Source organism: Lynx canadensis, chromosome A1 (genome assembly GCF_007474595.2).
Source record: "Lynx canadensis isolate LIC74 chromosome A1, mLynCan4.pri.v2, whole genome shotgun sequence".
NCBI classification, from domain to species: Eukaryota; Metazoa; Chordata; class Mammalia; order Carnivora; family Felidae; genus Lynx; species Lynx canadensis.
Window position 1 is genome coordinate 66,342,467 of NC_044303.2, and position 19,102 is coordinate 66,361,568.

Sequence of the window (19,102 nt, forward strand, 5' to 3'; positions counted from 1 at the left end):
CTGCTCAGAGCCCGGAGCCTGCTTCGGATTCTGTGTCCCCCCTCTCTCTGCCCCTCCCCTGCTCATGCTCTGTCTCTCTCTGTCTCAAAAATAAATAAAAACATTAAAAAAAATTTTTTTTAAAGATGTAGAGACAGAAGAAATAATAGAAGTCATCTTGCCATTTCACAGGGTGAATCAGACGTGAGAAGAGATGAAGTTATCACCTGCCAAAATGGTGGGGGTTTTTCTTCTCTTAAACAATCCAGCATTTTATTTTGGGTCTGATGACCCATGATACAGGGCAGACTGCCCTGTATTTTCATCTTCCTTTTGTTTCGCATGGCAACAAAATAATAAAAAATCTATACTTTTTAATAACACCAGTACACATGTGAGAAGGAGAGAAGGGTTCCATTGCTTGCTGAATCGCTCACTAATCACTCGGTTCAGACCCAGCAGGGAATTCTGACAACACACCTGACTTTTCATTTATTTATTTTTTATTGGTTCTGGGAGAGGTTCGTGATTCATTCCATGTAGGTTGCAAGCCCTTGTGCTACAGGAACAAATGGTCTCTGGGGTTATTTGCTTTATTAACTTTTAGGGCAAAGGAGGGAGATATAGGAGGATTGCTTTAACTGCAATATACTGGCAAAAGGTTTAGGCTTTTTTGGTTTATTGACACCCGAAATGCTTTAACTGGTTCTGTTTCTTTTTTCTTTTTTTCTTTTCCAATATATGAAATTTATTGTCAAATTGGTTTCCATACAACCCCCAATGCTCATCCCAAAAGGTGCCCTCCTCAATACCCATCACCCACCCTCCCCACCCTCCCACCCCCATCAACCCTCAGTTTGTTCTCAGTTTTTAAGAGTCTCTTATGCTTTGGCTCTCTCCCACTCTAACCTCTTTTTTTTTTTTTCCTTCCCCTCCCCCATGGGTTTCTGTTAAGTTTCTCAGGATCCACATAAGAGTGAAAATATATGGTATCTGTCTTTCTCTGTATGGCTTATTTCACTTAGCATCACACTCTCCAGTTCCATCCACGTTGCTACAAAGGGCCGTATTTCGTTCTTTCTCATTGCCACGTAGCACTCCATTGTGTATATAAACCACAATTTCTTTATCCATTCATCAGTTGATGGACATTTAGGCTCTTTCCATAATTTGGCTATTGTTGAGAGTGCTGCTATGAACATTGGGGTACAAGTGCCCCTATGCATCAGTACTCCTGTATCCCTTGGGTAAATTCCTAGCAGTGTTACTGCTGGGTCATAGGGTAGATCTATTTTTAATTTTTTGAGGAACCTCCACACTGTTTTCCAGAGCAGCTGCACCAGTTTGCATTCCCACCAACAGTGCAAGAGGGTTCCCGTTTCTCCACATCCTCTCCAACATCTATAGTCTCCTGATTTGTTCATTTTGGCCACTCTGACTGGCATGAGGTGACATCTGAGTGTGGTTTTGATTTGTATTTCCCTGATGAGGAGTAACTGGTTCTGTTTCATAATGGTAGGTTGGCTGACTGTGCAGAAGGAACCAGCACGATGTAGTAGAGAAAGCCTGTTTGAAGACAGAACTGGACAATGGTCACAAGTCTGCCAGGGTGTCCAGTCAAATCACTAGACCCCTCGTGTCACTGGGACTGGGTGACCCTCTCTGTAAGATAAAGGGGTCGTGTCAGAAATTGTCCTCTTTCAGTAAGGGTTTATGACCTCGTGGATGATGATGGAATCAAACCTTCAATATTCATTTTGTTGGTAAATGAAAGGACTCTCCTCTCCACAAAGATAACAATAAGCATACTGTAATAATAAGCATTTAGTGTGCTACGTGCCTAGTTCCATCTAACCCCCACGGTGACATAGGAAGAGCCCCCATGATAACAGAGGACACCAGGATCACAATGGTTAAGCAATTTGCCCAGGGTCGCGGAGCCTGTGACTCGAAGTGAATGCTTTTATAAGTTTGTCAGGGACAATTGAGGATCACGGTGCCCACACTGAAAGAACTGGGGCCCTAAAGGAGGCTTAAAGAAAAACTTAACTGCAGCAAAGAAGGAAGGAGAAAAATCTTAGGGCAAAAATGCTCTATCTTTATCATTTATGCTTTCTCTTTCGATATTTTTAAAAGTGGTGAAACACTTGTAATTTTAATAACAAAATAGTAAGTAAGCACATTGATGCTATTTGAGCATTTTCAATACTTGGTATAATGGATAGAGAAAGAGAGAACAAAGATTTTGGTCAAAGGGATGTTGTTTGCACTGAATGATTTGCTTTTCTTCTTTGGGTTCTTGTTTCCTAAACAATAAAACCAACTGGTTGGTCCAAATCAATCCACTAGATACCAGAACCCTCTGGAGGCACCAAGAATGTAAAGATAAGTATAGTTCTTCTGTGAAAGAGATCTTTAAGAATTCTTTACCCTTTAATCCTGTGATTCATCATCAAGGCAAAGATTGTTGGGTTGATGTGAATTTTTTGAACGTTCCTAGCTACAAATGACATAAAAAATTATTCATATGAAGAACCAGCAATAAAAATTTGAATAAAGGATTATGGTTGGTAGTATACACTTTGATGTCCATCAAGTTCATGATTTACAAAGCCCACTCTTTCTGGCTCGTGATGTAACTAAACATCTCAAAGATATAATACAGAATTGAGATGATGCTTGCGTGAATATATTACATTTTATGAAATGCAATGCATCATTCTACTAACAAGAAACCAACATCTGAAAATGAGTCCTGGAAATTCCAATGTCTGTACTGTGCTGGGAGTACTGGAGAATTTCTCCCACAATTTGCATTTTCTTTTACAGTGTAGAAGCAAGATAAACCTCTTTGTTTGCATTGGTTTCCGAATTAAATTAGTTTGTGTATTTGTTCTCTCCTCCTCTTCCTGGATTTGGTTTCAAAGTAAACAGTGATCTTCATTAAATTCTCTTTTATTTGGCTTAAGTTCTTTAGTTACTGTAATTATTCTGGGTGACTGTCCCTGCCTTATTTGGTATCAAATATCTGTGCACTATTTTAAACTGCATTTAATTGGTTCATTTCCATTTTCTATTATTTACCTCACTTTGTGGTATTGATTTCTGTAGCTAGATCTGACTCCTGTTGTTGTCTTCTTTGTCTTTTGTTGTTGTTGTTGTTGTCGTTTAATGGACCTAAACACCGCACAGGCTTGGCAAAATAAGAAAAAAAAAAAAAAAAGATCATTAATTTGGTATTTAGTGAATGTGGACAAATTGCCAGGAAGAAACACATGTGACATTTATCACAGAGATTGTTTTCAAAGTTAATGGCAAACTTGGACTCTTGAGAAACAACAGGAATTGCTTTGTTTGGTAAAAGCCAAATATGTCAACTTTTTTTTTTTTTAGATTAACCTAGGAATGACCTCTGACAGAAAGGAAACCAGCCATACTTTTCAATTTCAAGCTAAAAGATCTAAAAAGTTATTCTACCTAATAAAAAAGTACAATAAGATTCTGAATTCCCACAGAAACTCTTCATCTACCTTATAACACATCAAAAGCCAGCAAGGGGCTATTTATCCTCCAGGCCAGCGCTAATAAAGTTTTGCAGGCATTTGTGATGGTGCACATGGCAGGGGAACAGACAGACAGACAGAGTCTTAAGGCAAAGAGGAGGGCAGCAAATTAGCTTTTAAGTTTCTAGAAGAAAATAGAGAGTTTTTAAAAACTGTTCCAATAATTTATTTAACAAATGATGATTCACAACTCCAGATCCCAGTTCTTCTAGGGTTTGGGACTACAGACAACAAAGATGAAGTCTGTGCCTTCTTGCTGTCCAGAATACAGTAATCAGGGGCACCTGGATGGCTCAGTCGGTTAAGTGTCCACCTTCAGTTCAGGTCACGATCTCATGGTTTGTGGGTTCGAGCCCTGCATCAGGCTCTGTGCTGGCAGCATGGGGCCTGCAGGGATTCTCTGTCACCCTCTCTCTCCACCCCTTCCCCACTCATGTTCTCTCTCTCCCTCTCTCCCTGTCTCTTTCTCTCTCTCTCTCTCAAAAATAAATAAACAGCAATCAGATAAGAGTGGTAGTTTGTAGGGTAGAGAAGGTTTTTCTAAGATGTGACACGGGGGAGAGACCAGTAGAAAATAAGACAGAAATAGAAATTTGGGGGAGAGTATTCAAGGAAGAAGTACCAGGCCAATATTCATGGAATAGCAAGGAAGATAGTGAGGGAATACCTGAGTGGAAGTACATTAGGTCATAGAGGTGAACTTGGGAAAGGAGAAAGCCTGTGTAATATGACACAAGACCAAGAATGAACAAATGAGTGGTAAATTTGACTATACAAAATTTCACATTTCTGCGTAGCAAAAACTACCATGAACCAAGTCCAAAGATCAATGGCAACTAGTGAGAGGAAATGGTGATTCATGTCACCAAAGAGCTGATGTCTTTAACGTATTTATTTTTACAAAAAATAATTCCTTATATCAAAATGAAAAAGTAATCCAACAGAAAAATAAGTGAACGAAGAATATGAAGAGAAAAATCCGGTATTAAACATATTAAAGGATGTTCAATCTTATAATGAAGGAAATTCAAGTCAAAACCACACTGAGATGCCAGTTTCTTACCCTATCAGATTGGCAAACAGCCAACCGTTTGATCTTAACAACATCTAAAAGTTTGAGACCTAGAAAACCAGACACTGTTGTGTATTGCTATCAGGAATGTAAACAGGTACAGTCTTTACAGAGAGAACTTTGGCATTGTCAAAATTTTAAATGCCAAAATATATTTGACCTAGCAGTTGAACTCCCAAGATTTTATCCAACACAGTTATTTGCACATATGTTGAATGAATCATGTGCAAGGATATTCACTGTGGCATTATTTGTAACAGCAGGAAGCCACGGGACATGTTCAGTGGTGAGAAGTGAATTTGCAATGAGTCGGCCATCAATTTCAGGAGGGATTGCATGTGTGGGGGACATTGGTGACAATGTCCATGTCATTTTCAGAGTTCTGATGGAATGCTGAGAAGGGAGTCCTGTACATGGGGCTGGGGCACCATGGGTGGTAGTGGACAGGGCTGCTAAGGCCAGGCTAAGAGGTCCCGACTTTCTCCTAAAGTCCATGGCAACCTTTAGAACAAGGCAGTGACCTCATCTGATTTGCACTTTTAAAGACAGTTCTGCTAGCCACGTCAGAGGAGAAATGACAGAGCAGCAAAGGCAGAAGTAGGGATTGTGATCAATGTAAAAAGTCAGAAGTGCAGTCCAGAGAGGGGGAAATAGTCTCTGTTTGGGATTCTTATGAATCAGAATTCTAAAAGTGAAAATGTCTTTCCTATAGAATTGCCTTAAAAACCAAAAACAAAAACTACAAGAAAAAAAAGAAAAGCCCCTCTGACAAGCCCCTCTGACCGGAAAGAGCGCGTGCTCTCTACCCTGGTGTGGCCACCCTTTTCTGAGTAGCCAGCTCAGGTCTACCTGCCTCTGGATCCCTGTCGCCTCTAGCTCTGCCCTTTCCAGGCCTCTCCAGAAACACATTCCTGTCCAAGATCTCATGAGCATTTTAATTAATCGATTTGGCAAGAGCAAAGCACGTGTATACTCAATGTGCCTGTTTCCAGAAGCCACAGAAAGCAAAGCTTTCTAATTACATCTATCCCGTGGGCATAAATGAGCACATACATGTATGTTGAAGCTGGTTTTTTTGTTTTCTTTTAATGAATAACTAGATGTGGGACCACCTGGGTGACTCAGTCAGTTGAGCGCCCGATTCTCGGGTTCAGCGCAGGTCACGATCTCACATTTTGTGAGTTCGAGCCCCCCATCAGGCTTTAAGCTGACAGCAGGGAGCCTGCTTGGGTTTCTCTCTGCCTCTGTCTCCGCCCCTCCCCCACTTGTGCTCTCTGTCTCTCTCAAAATAAGTAAATAAACCTAAAAAAAAATTTTTTTTTAATGAGTAACTGGATGCCAGTGAATGAATTTACCAGGGTACCTTTAATATTTCTTGATTTTCTTTTATTATTATTTTTTTAATTCTTTTTTCTGCTTCTCAGTGGGGAAAATATCTTGGTTAAGCTAAAAAACACTGGTGCATCAGATGGAAGAGGGAGAGCATTACTTGTAAAAAAAATGGTCACTATGGAATTCCTATGAAACTATAAAGTAAATTGTGCTTATAGATTTCATTTTTCAAAAAGTAGATTATTAAGACAAATGTAAAAGATTTAATGAGAACTTTGAAATGAAGTTTTTATCTTAATTCAGATTTCCCTCAAAGGGAAAAAAATTGTTTAAAAAAAATTTTAATGTGTTTTTTATTCTTGAGAGAGAGAGAGAGAGACTGAGCACGAGCAGGGGAGGGGCAGATGGAGAGAGGGACACAGAATCGGAAGCAGGCTCCAGGCTCTGAGCTGTCAGCACAAGAGCCCAATGCAGGGTTCGAACCCACGAACCGTGAGATGGTAACCTGAGCCGAAATCGGACGCTTGACGGACTAAGCCACCCTGGAGCCCCTTAACTGAGTTTTCAAGGTCATTTCTACTCTATCATTATTTAGGAAAAGCCTGGTAACACCTCATTTGAAAATAAAAGCTTCCTCTTCCTGTCTCCTCTAAAACATTTTGAAAATCACTCCCTTCTACATTAAAATCCGTAGCATTCAGCAAGATCATTTCGGATGTTACATCTCCTTTTCTCAAGAAATAAATTAAAAATATTTATCTGATCGTATGAAATCCTACTTAATATTTATATCCTAGAGGAGCGTAAACATTCAACAGTCCCTGCAGCAAGACAGGTTTTAATCCAGTGCCATCCAGAGATCAGAGATAACGTCCAGCTCCTGTGTCAGAGTTCTTGCTCCTCATAAAGTCAAATACTTAGAAAAAAATCAGAGTATTTACCTTTTGCCAAGCCTGCTGCCTCTCTGTCTCATGCTCACATCCCAGGAGAGAAGTATATCCTGATGTGAGGCTAGCTGGTGTGCATTTGGGGGCCCTTAGTGCTCTGTAGGCTTAGAGCAAGGTTTTGTTTTTGTTTTTGTTTTTTGTATGTTCCCTGCAGGACAATATTTATTTTTTCTTGATCATTCCAGTGTCTGTAAACCGGGGTTATATCTTAGGTGTTAAGTTTGTCAAATATAAATTGGCTAGAATTCTGAATATTTAGGTCCTGTCAAACAGATACTGGGAAAATATCTGAATATTTTATAAATATTGTCATGTGGCTGCAACCACATACGCAACCTGGTTTCCTGTTGTCACAAATCAATGGCCCCCAATTTAACAGCTTATAATAATAATTGTATTATTACAGATCACAGTACCGTGGATCAGGAATTTTAGTACAACTCAGCGGGCTGATTCTTCTGCTCCACATGGTGCTGACCGGGGTCACTAGATGATAAATCAACTGGGAGAGGAGTCTGGAAGGTCCTAGACCACCTCCCTCATGTGTCTGGCACCACGGCAGATGTCTTAGCCCCATAGGGGCTGCTATAACAAAAATGCCGCAGACTGTATGGTCTAAACAGCAAACATGTATTTCTCACACTTCTGGAGGCTGAGAGATCTTAGGTCAAGGCGCCAGGAGATTTGGTGTCTGGTGCGAGACTGCTTCCCTTCATACGCACCCGTCTTCTCAATGTGCCCTCACGTGACGGAAGGGACAGGGAGCTCTCTGAGGTCTCTTTTATAAGGGCACTAATACATTCATGAGGGCAGAGCTCTCATGACCTAATCGCTTCCCAAAGGCCCCACCTCCATACAGCATCATCTTGGAGATTAGGTTTCAACATATGGATTTGGGGGGGACACAGACATTCTGCCTGCAGCAGCAAGGGTGGCTGGAAATCTGGGCCCAGCTGCGACTGTCACCATGACCAGTCCAGCATGGTGATCTCAGAGTAGAGTCTCATAAGACCCAGAAACCGGAAGCTACAGTGTCTTCGGTATCGGTCTAGAAATTGGCAATGTCCTTTCTACTATGTGCTGTTAGTGACAGTAGTGACAGAGCCCACCCAGATTCAAGGGGATGGGACATAAACCCCACCTCTCAATAGGAAGGGCATCAAAGACTTCGTAGTTATCATTAATTGGTAGAGCTTGACATCATGAGAAAATAACGCAGTCTTGCGTCTCAGCAGTGAACTCATCCGTCACAAAGCAGCTATTATCAAAACATTGATTTGGCATACCAAAGAGCTATAGACATTAAAGTCATCCGTGTGCCTCTTACTTTCTTACAACTCATGTCAATTGCCGTCAACGCTTCCACCAAAATATCTTGTAAATTGGTCCTCTCTTTTCCACTTCCGCCCAGAGGTGGTGCCTTGTATGAGCTAAACTTTGCGGACAGCTGAGTATGTATGTGCCAGGCATTGAACTAACAACTTTACTATTTCATTTGGTTCCTCTTGCCACTACTATTAGGTAGACATTGTCATCACCTCTACTTCATAGATGAGCAAGATGGGACTCTGGGACGTGCATTATGTCTCCGACACTTAATAGATGGTCCTAGATGGAAACACAGACACCTGCCTCCATCTAATCAGAATCAGGTGTCCTCATTCGTAACAGAAATGTCTGAGCTTACTTGAGCAAAACGCCTTGGCCTGGAGGTGTGGTGTTACCTGCAGCCTGGCTCCTCACCTTTGGATGAGCACCAGGTTGAGCTGCTATGCAAGCCCCCCGTGCTCTCACGGAGTCGCCTTATCTCTGTGTGCCTTGGAACCTCAGGCTGCAATACCAGTTATTTTTTTTAATGCTTACTTATTTATTTGGGGGGGGTGGATGGGGAGCAGAGGGAGAATCTTAAGCAGGCTCCAAACTCAATGCAGAGCCCGATGTGGGGCTCGATCTCACAACCATGAGATCATGACCTGAGCTGAAATCAAGAGTCAGACACTTAACTGACTGAGCCACCCAGGTGCACTGATACCAGTTATTTTTAACTCATCTAAACTTAATCTCCATTTGGAAATGAAGGTTTTATATACTGTTTGAGCAAGACAACAGTCCTTTGTTTAAAGAGAGGGGCACCTGGGTGGCTCAGTCAGTTAGGCATCCGACTTGGGCTCGGTCATGATCCCACAGTTCATGAGTTCAAGCCTCGTGTCAGGCTCTGTGCTGATGGCTCAGAGCCTGGAGCCTGCTTCAGATTCTGTGTCTCCCTCTCTCTCTGTCCTTCCCCTGCTCACACTGTTTCTCAAAAAAGGAATAAATATCAAAAAAAATTAAAAAAAAAAAGAGAAACAAAACTTGGATGACACAGGAGATATGTGCAGAAGGATCGGCTGATCATTAGCTGACATGCTGGTCCTGCCCCGGTTTAATTGGCAATAGATAACAGCTCAAGAACACAGTTAAAAATAATGTTCCAAATATTCCAAAATGTAAAAGGCACAGAGATAATTAAGACAGCATAGGATGGCAGCCTCTGGAGTAAGTGATGGCCATGTTGTGGCTTAATTGATTGCAGAGGAACTTACGAACGACTGCCTTGGTGTCATAAAAGTAGTGGGAGGAGAGAGAGGCATTTCTTCCTTCAACCCCAGAGAAGAGGGAAGGTTCTTCTGACACCTGGAGAGCTTAACTAATGACTGCCTTGCCCAGCCGGTGGGAGGCAAACCAGTCAAGCAGGGATGCTCTTGGCTGCTCGGCGGGCCATGCAGACCCTCTCACCACCTGAGGTCTGGGGCCCCCGGAAGAGTGGCCATTCACTCCCAGGCCTACGCATTGTCCCAGGACTGGATAGCTCTAGCTTTCCACTGCCACTTTCTCATTCTGTAATGTAGCTAAACTAGACTCCTAAATACAGGAGGTATAAGCATGATGCTTTGTAGTGGAAATGCAAAATACTCAGAAGAATTTTCTGCAAAGTTTTCTCTTTTGTGGCCCTGGGGAATCCTGTCATGTATATTTAGAATGAAAAGGGGAACTGGGCACAGGGATGACTGTATCTTAAGGAGACATGTGTTTTTGTTTTGTTTTTGTTTTTATTGAGATATAATTGACATGTAACATTGTATTGGCCAAGGTGTACCACATAATGATTACATACATATATATATATATATATATATATATATATATATATATACACACACATATATATATGATTACATGTGCATGTATATATAGATAGATAGATAGATCACACAATAAGTCTATTTAACATCCGTCATGATACACAGTCACATATTTTTTTCTTGTGATGAGAACTTTTAAGATCTACTCTCTTAGCTGGGTGCCTGGGTGGCTCAGTTGGTTGAGTGTCTGACTTCATTCAGCTCAGGTCATGATTTCACCACTCATTGAGTTTGAGCCCCATATCAGGCTCTGTGCTGACAGCCCAGAGCCTGGAACCTGCTCGGGATTCTGTGTGTGTCTCTCTCTCTGCTCCTCCCCAACTCGTGCTCTGTCTCTCTCTGTGTGTGTCTCTCTCTCAAACATAAACTTTAAAAAAAATGTTAAGATCTACTCTCTCAGCATCTTCCAATGTGCAAAACCATATTGTTCACTATAGTCATCATGCCTTACATTATTACATCCCCAGGACTTATTAACTGAAAGTTTATACGCTTTTACCTCTTTCACCTATTTGTCCCACCTCCTAATTCCTGCCTCTTGCAACCACCAACCAGTCCATTCTCTGTATCTATGACTTCATTTTTTGTAGATTCCACATATAACTGAGATCATACAGTATTTATCTTTCTCTCTCTGACTTATTTCACTTAACATAATGCCCCCTAGGTCCATCCAGATTGTCACAAATGACAGAATTCCTTTCTTTCCCATGGCTGAATAATATATATATATATATATATATATATATATATATATACACATCTCATCTTTATCCACTCACCTGTTGATGGACAGTTCCATTGTTTCCATGTGTTGGCCATTATAAGTAATACTTCAGTGAACATGGGGGTGCAAATATCTTCTCAAGTTGGTGATTTTATTTCCTAGAAATGAGATTGCTGGAGCATATGGTAGTCCTATTTTAAACTTTTTGAGGGAAACTCCATAGCATTTTCCACAGTGGCTGCACCAGTTTATGTCCTCACCAACAGTGTAAAAGTGTTCCCTTTTCTCCACCTCTGTAGTTGATCAGCACAATAATAATTACTACTCTTTTTTGTTATTATTATTTTGGTAAAAAACACATAACATAATATCTACTCTCTTAAATTTTTAGGTGTAAAATATAGTAGTGTTAACTGTATGCACATTACTACTCTTAATGATGATTCTGAGGTTTTGAGCCAATCTACATTGGCCTTTGAGTCTTCAAAGGAGAATTTAATTTACTTAGTAATTATATGTATATAATTAGTATATATTAGTTTATATATGTAATATATACTAACATATATATAAGGTATATAAACTAGTGTGCATATACGTGTGTATTTATATATATATTTGCATACATATATGCAAATATATATGTATATAATGTATATGTATATATATGTACATATATATAATATATATATGTGTGTATATATATGTATAATTAGTAATAGCCTAAACCACATAACTTAAAGTAACATATTTTAATTGCTGATCTAAAGTAAAAGAAAAATAGACACCCACCTACATCAAAAATGTATCATCTTAAATTAGCTCTTCTAAAAAACTAAATGAGTTGCAATAAAGAATGGAAATATAGGAGCAACCAATTTGAGTGTAGGTGACCATTAGGTTATGGTTAATATACAGGATCATCAACTGGGCTGCCTTTTTCCAAGGCCACAAAGGCAAATGATCAGGAGTGGTTCACCCTGAGCATTTTTATCATGATTAGAGTCTAAAAAGAGGAGATAAGTTTGCAGACCCAGAAACCTAACAGGCATGCACTATGGCGGGAAAGGAACAGGGAACAAAAAGATGGAAGTCACCAGAGAGAAACAGCTCTACTTTATGATAGGACCCCATAATTTCAAACTGTCACACTAAAACAAGTCCTTAGCATCCAGTCTGAACACTGGTCCTTATTACCCAGAGCACAATGGCTCTCAGATTTTCAGGAGAGCCTACAGTATCACTGTCTCAAGTCAGCCCATTCATGTCAGATGAATATACCTAGAGAGACCAACCAGTACTCTTTGTATTATGATTTGTGCAGATACTTATGTAAAACACACAGTTAACGATCCCTTAACTGATCCCTTAAGGATCAGTTTCTTTCATTTCACGTTGTGAGTAACTCCATAGGGCCAATTCTTTTTCCTGTACAAGGATTCTTGCTTCTTCTAGCAGGATATACCCATCTAGAGAAACTTGGTCATTCGTCATAAAAAATCATCATCAAAAAACCTATTAGAAAGCTAAGGGTAAAGGGGATTTTTTTTTTTTAAGAGAGAGAGAATGCACTTGAATGGGGGAGGGGCAGAGGGAAAGAGAGAGAGAATCCCAAGCAGGACTCAATCCCACAACCTTGGGATCATGACATGAGTCAAAATCCAGAGTCAGACACTTAACAGACTGAGCCACCAGGCGCCCCTAAGGGAGGTTATTTTTAATAAACATACAAAACAGATACAAAGACAGAAAAGAAATAGATCAGCTCTCAGACAACAGCCACCTTTTAAAACCTTGAAGGGAAAAACATCTTTAATATCAAAATACTACAACCCTACAATGTACATCCTCTGGCCACGCTGCCAGATAACTAAGGTCAGCAAGATGCAGAGAAATCACTACTTTTGTTACAAGATCTTGTCGTGATGTACACAGATAAGTCTGCATTATCTAAGGGAAAAAAATCAGAAAATTTGTTGTTAGGGGATCTTTGTGAATCTATTCATATTCCAAATTTTCCTAAGGATACTATGGGACAGAGTGCCAGGAATGTGGCTGGAATAGAGCGCATTTATTCCCGGGGCATTACACGAATTGTAGAGCAGACTCCATCCTGGGGGCTGGCGCAGAAAACCAATTGATACTGTTCAAGCTTATGTTGTTCACAAAACCTAGTCCTCTTTAGAAATGTAAATCTGTGCTTCCTTAAGAGTACTGTATCCTTCTTACAAGAATTCATCTCTCTTAAAAGGTTTCTCATCTGCCTAATTCATAACTATTTATAACCCTGAAAGAATTTTGATTGTTGGGCTTTGGTTGAGCATGGTTGGATATGAATAAAGATAAAATTTGGTCTCCTCACACTAATACTATAAAATAACTGTATAAACAGCATTTACCATTAATAATATATTATATTTAGAAAGCAGATTATATGATATATGTATGGTATATTTCTAGTTGCATGCTTAAAATATTTATGCACAGAGGAAAAAAAACAAGGCCTACACAAACTGTTCAGAGTGTTTTTCTGGGAAGTGGTATTATCAGTGTATTTCACTTTTTGTTGGTTTTTTTTTTCTATATTTTGTAAGTGTTTGATAATAAACATCTATTATTTTGAAAGAAGGAAATTGTTTTAAGATTGGCTCCCAAGAGCTTTCACAATTGAAAAACCTGAGATCCAAGATGGGAATCTGTATGTTAAAAGTCTAGGCTGTGTTGCCTAATATGGTAGCAAGCAGTCTCAAGCAAATTTTAAAAGTATATTTAGGAGAACCTGGGTGGTTCAGTCACTTAAGCCTCCAACTTCGGCTCAGGTCATGATCTCACAGTTCATGAGTTCAAGCCCCGCGCTGGGCTCTGTGCTGACAGCTCAGAGCCTGGAGCCTGCTCAGATTCTGTGTCTCCCTCTCTTTCTGCCCCTCCCCTGCTCGTGATCTGTCCCTCTCTCTCTCTGTCTCTCAAAAAGAAACATTTAAAAAATATGAAAATTACATGTAAATTAATTAAAAGCCAACTAATTTATTAACAATTTAATTCTCCAGTTGCACTAGGCACATTTTAAGTTTCAACAGCCACATAGTCCTCATCACATAAAGTTCTACTCGACAGTCCTGGTGGAGGCAGGCTACCAAGCTGTGCCCTGAACGCTAAGACAAAAGCGAGCCAGTTTTCATGTGTCCGTAGGAGTGGACATATGCCCTTCACCATAGACCCTGAGAAACTCTTCATCACCAGTCCCTTTTATACACCTCACTAGACTGAGGCCAGGTAAGCTCAGGGTTTTTTCCCATAGCCATTCAGCTAGTTAGTGACAGATGAAGGATGAGAACTCAGGGCTACTAGCTCCTAACACATAGCTCCTGTCAACATGTCACTATTACCATCTTTTCCAGAAAACTAAAGCTTCCCAAACAATACTTCAGTTGAATTCAGCTCAATTTTGTTTCACAGACATTTTTGGATGCTTAAAATGTGATAGGCACCATAATAAGCCTTGAATATACAAAGCCAAGTAAGAGATGTGTCTCTGCCCCAAAGCATGCCTAAGTGCTAACCCAGAAGGGCATCCGAAGTGGTGTGATAGTACAAATCAGGGACAGGTCTGTTCTTGGGAAATCTAGAAAGGTTTGAGTAGGGTCTGGACCTTTGTGCACCCAAATCCATGCGTTAGCACTTCTTCTTTAATATTCTCAATTTTCCCCATCCAGGAGAAAAGAGGCTAGATTCCATTTTTTTTTGAAATCTACTTGATCCCTGACCTAATTTTGCTTTGTTTCTATTTTTGTTCTTTGGTTTAACTTCATGTGGAATACTAAGATACCTTCAACTCTTTCAATATGAACAAATTTTCTTATTTTTAAGCCTGGTTTTATACATGTAAAATAATTTTAAATATTCAAATGAAATTAAATAAAATACTGCTTTGGTATTTAGTCATCCACCCCATTTTTGGACTACATAAAAGCAAATAAAAATTTCGAATGAATGGGGAGCACCTGGGTGGCTTAGTCGGTTAAGCGTCTGGCTCTTGACTTCAGGTCAGGTCATGATCTCACAGTTCATGAATTCGAGCCTCACATGGGGCTCTGTGCTGACAGTGGGGAGCCTGCTTGAGATTCTCTCTCACTCTCTCTCTCTCTCTCTCTTTCTGCTCCTCCCCCATTCGCTTGTGCACCCTCTCTCTCTCTCTCTCTGAAAATAATAAATAAACTTTAAAAATAAATTTTGAATGAATGATTATTTTTCAACCAGTTCTGTTGGAAATGTTTAAACACAGGCTAATGACTTGGAGCTCTGTGTTCTCCTATAAATCATGTTCCTGTGTTTTAACAGATGCAATGCTCTTGGTGGCAGAGCGACTGGAAGGACCATTCAACATTGAGTCTGTCATGGACCCAATAGATGTCAAGATCTCTGAAGCCATTATGAACATGCAAGAAAACAGCATGCAGGTGTCTGCAAAGGTATTTGCATTAGTCATGTTTGTACTAATAAGGAAAGTGCAGGAATCTAAAAACGAAGTAACTAGATGTGTCGACTGGGATTATGAATTCTAATACATCGTCAGAGAGCTTGTCCTGGTGAGCTACAAATTTGCTATTGCATTCAAAATGTCTACCAAAATGGCATTGAGAGGGGAAGCAATCTTTTATTCTCAGCTACTCAATCATGAAGTTTCAGAGAGTCCCAGGTATATTGACTAATCCCTCACATTTGTGAGCAATTTGGGGGGAATTTTCTTTTTAATATGTTTGAAATCTCTGCACACCGTCAGCCTGTTCTCTCTCTAGGAACTTCTAATTATATCTTCAGCTGTGCAAACCCAGCAAATGTTCTATATGTTCCGTCGTAAATAATTAAACATTTCATCTGACTTCCTGTTTTAAGACTATGGTGTAACCTTCATTAATGACCCTTTAGGGGAAAGTGCTCCTTTGTATGAAGTCAAGCACACGTTAAAAGAAGAAAAGCTCATTTTCATAAATCATATGAGACAGAGCTTCTGGGTTTGCAGCTGCAGAGACCCCAAATGCCAGGTGCCCAATTTTTATTTGTCTCTGCTCAGTTGAAGATAAGCAGGACCTGCATTAAGCCAAATGAAGAAGTTTGCAAAGGGTCTCCAGCCTGTCCCTTCATCACCCCTTTTCACCCACAATGGCGACTGCACAAAGCCCCTATGTGCTCTTTACTGGTCTCCCTGTCATTAAACACCAACCAAATCTATATCAGTCCTTTGAACCTGGTTGGTGACTGAGTGATTGCATTTTAATTGAAAGTCGTTCACGGAAAAATAGGTCAGCCAAAGAGATGCATGCTTAGCTTTCTTCGATTTGTAAAATCCTTTGTGAGATTTCAAATATAATCAAGGAGGAAGGGGTGTGTGATGGGGAGAAATTGCAGGGCAGAAAGCCAGCCATGGAATCAGACTAGGTCTCCTTGGATGAGTGTGAATCAAGCCAGATTTGGGCTTTTCAGGGTGAGCTGGTAGGAAGCGGGGTAAGAAAACATCTGGCCTGGGTCCCTTTCTCTCTGTCCTTGAGAGAGGAACAAGCCAAAAGTTGTATAGGCCTAGATCTGGCTTTTAATGAGCTTTGGGGGAGCCTGTGTCAAGGAAGATGCTCCAAATCACCACCGCCTGTTGGGGAAATGGCACGTTCGGGGGTTCCGCAAAAAGCTATTTTCTTTCTTTCCTGGGGAAACAAATCGCAATCATTTATTCCTCTCAAATCTACTGCCCGGACGGGGACTCGTGTTGTTTTGAGAGGTCACTAGCTCAGCAGTGCTTAAGTACCAGAAACTGAGGTTGCTAATATTCAAAACAGCCTTGCAGGAGATGGTGTGAGTTGTACACTGACAGACGTGTCTGCAGTTTGAGACCATCACACTTCTTAGAAGGATTTGCACTGGAGCGTGTGCATTCGTGTTCAAGTTACTCTATTAAAAATTCTCGAAGAGGTCAGATGGACTCTCTTTCTTCCCAGAATGTGGATGAGACATTTTTGTTGAATTTGTCCAACTACATTATAATAGTAGGGCTGTTAATAAGGGATGTGCTTTTAAAAAGACATATTTCTTGGTAAGAAATGTCAAAATCAAGAGTAGAAATAATATAGGGCATGTAAGAGGACACTCACCTTAGAGGATACAGCATAGCAGGTCATAAAATAACAGTACAAAAAATGTCAAAGGGGCTAGAAAAGGTGTATCCGGTAGTCTTGACACAGGGCAAAGGGGAGGGAGTTAAGGAAGGGGAGAGAGGAGAGGTTCTGCAGGAAAAAAGGATAGGAGTCAGGCTACCATCTGGAAGAGGGTTTGAGGAAGGACCAAAGCCAGCCTCACACACAGGGGAGAGGTAACAGGTGGTTGGAACTTGGACACATTTAGCAGGAAACACCAATAGGATTTGCTGAAGAGGCGGATATGTTCCTAAAGAGGCTTTATTGCATCAAGGGAATGGAATTTGGAAATAGGTAGTTTCATTTTCCATATAAACCATATCCATGAAATTATGAATGAACTAAAGTCTGAAATCTACATTCTTAGCTAAGAACTGGAGGGTTGTCTTTTTCCTATTTCAGAGGCCCCTCAGTCACCCTTGATAGACAGTGACAAGGAATGGAAGTTCTAGATTTCCACACTTTCACCACAGTATTTGCATAACGAGACTTCCTTGCCTTCTGATAAGGCTTTGAGTGAAGCCAGAAGCTATCTCCTAATTGAGGGTAGGGGTGGGGGGTGGACAGACATCCAGAGAGTTGTAAAGCTCACAAATTAAAATGACTTTTTACTCCAGGATATGATTGGCAACTTCTCCTTAGAAAATCATTGACCTTATTACACCAGTGGCTGATAGAAATCATTCCAGAGCCTCTTTCGGAAAAGCAACAGTATTTATAACTGCTAGATCATATGTGTTGAATGCTTACTGCAAGGGACTGCACTGGGCTTTATATGGTTTATGTTATGCAGTATTTATAACAATGCTTGTGATGAGATAGAACTCCCCCCCTATTTTCCAGATAAGGAAACCAAGGCATAGAAAGGTTAAGTAACTTACAAACCCCTCATGGTGCATGAGGGGTGCATAGAGGGTGGTCTGGTGGCAGAAGCCACTTTGCCAGATCACTGCGTTACAACGAGGAGGGTGCCTCCAAAGCCAGTCTCACATAAGGGCGGAGTTCAGCAAATCTGTGCTGCATAGACCAAATATTAAGAGAAAGTTCAGAGACTTTCAGTAATACCTTCATGAGAAGCCGAGGAAACAGGGTGGCAAAGCCAGAAGGACTCAAGTTGTCCGTCTTTCTGTCCGATTCCCTTCAAAACGTACCTTGCGCTTCCCACCATGCTGAATTCTCATGAAAGGGTTCTCTTGTCTAACCTCATCACTCATGGCTTCCAGCCTTTTCTCGGGTTGTGATAGTACAAAGTATAAAAGACTACTCTTGTCTCCCTTTTGCTATCTGAAGGCGGAGAGGAACACGCAGCAGTTTCAGATAGGAAATTTCCCTCTCTAATGGTTCTCCTCCTATCTGTAGGAAGGAACAGCTCATGCAGTGGGATTTACCGACCAATGAAAAGATCTGTTCTCACCGTGTGTGCTTGTGCTCCAATCTTATCTTAGATCTGTTTTTACAGATATTATCAGATCCTTTTCCTCTCCTATTTAGCCCACAGCTAAACTGTTATCTGTAAGGGATACTGACATTCCTTTCAAAAAAATACATTGGCTAGGGGCGCCTGGCTGGCTCAATCAGAAGGGCATGCAACTCTGATCTCAGGGTCATGAGATTGAGCCCTACATTGGGTGTGGAGATCACCTAAATAAATAAATAAATAAACTTAAAAAAAAATACATTGGCTATATGAAGTTGTATGATCCAGTTATAATAATTTGGGAATAGCATTATGGCACTTATTTCAAACTCTTGGTTTGTATATTCTTTGTATAATATCATATGTTATATAATATATTACATATATCATTATATGTGTATATATGTGTATATACACATTTAAGTGTTTTGTTTTGTTTTTTGAGAGAGAGAGAAAAAGAGGTAGAGAGTGAGCAGGGGAGGGGCAGAGAGAGAGAGGGAGACAGAATCCCAAACAGGTTTCACGATGTCAGCACAGAGCCCAACGTGGGGCTCAAACTCATGAAACATGAGATCACAACCTGAGCCAAAATCAAGAGTCAGATGCGTAACTGACTGAGCCACCCAGGTGCCCCTGTATATACACAATTTTAAAGACTGGAGACAAACGCGTGTTAAAATTTGTTTGGTTCTTTTTGGGCG

General features: G+C 40.4%; 1 protein-coding gene across 1 annotated transcript in view; it reads left to right on the forward strand.

The window, feature by feature from the left end:
* GPC6 (glypican 6) overlaps nucleotides 1-19,102 on the forward strand; it is a 1,112,749-nt gene that overhangs the window by 990,510 nt on the left and 103,137 nt on the right. The window contains exon 5 of the mRNA XM_030312699.1: nucleotides 15,141-15,271. Coding sequence (XP_030168559.1) covers nucleotides 15,141-15,271 — 131 coding nt within the window. The remainder of the gene's footprint in view (nucleotides 1-15,140; nucleotides 15,272-19,102) is intronic.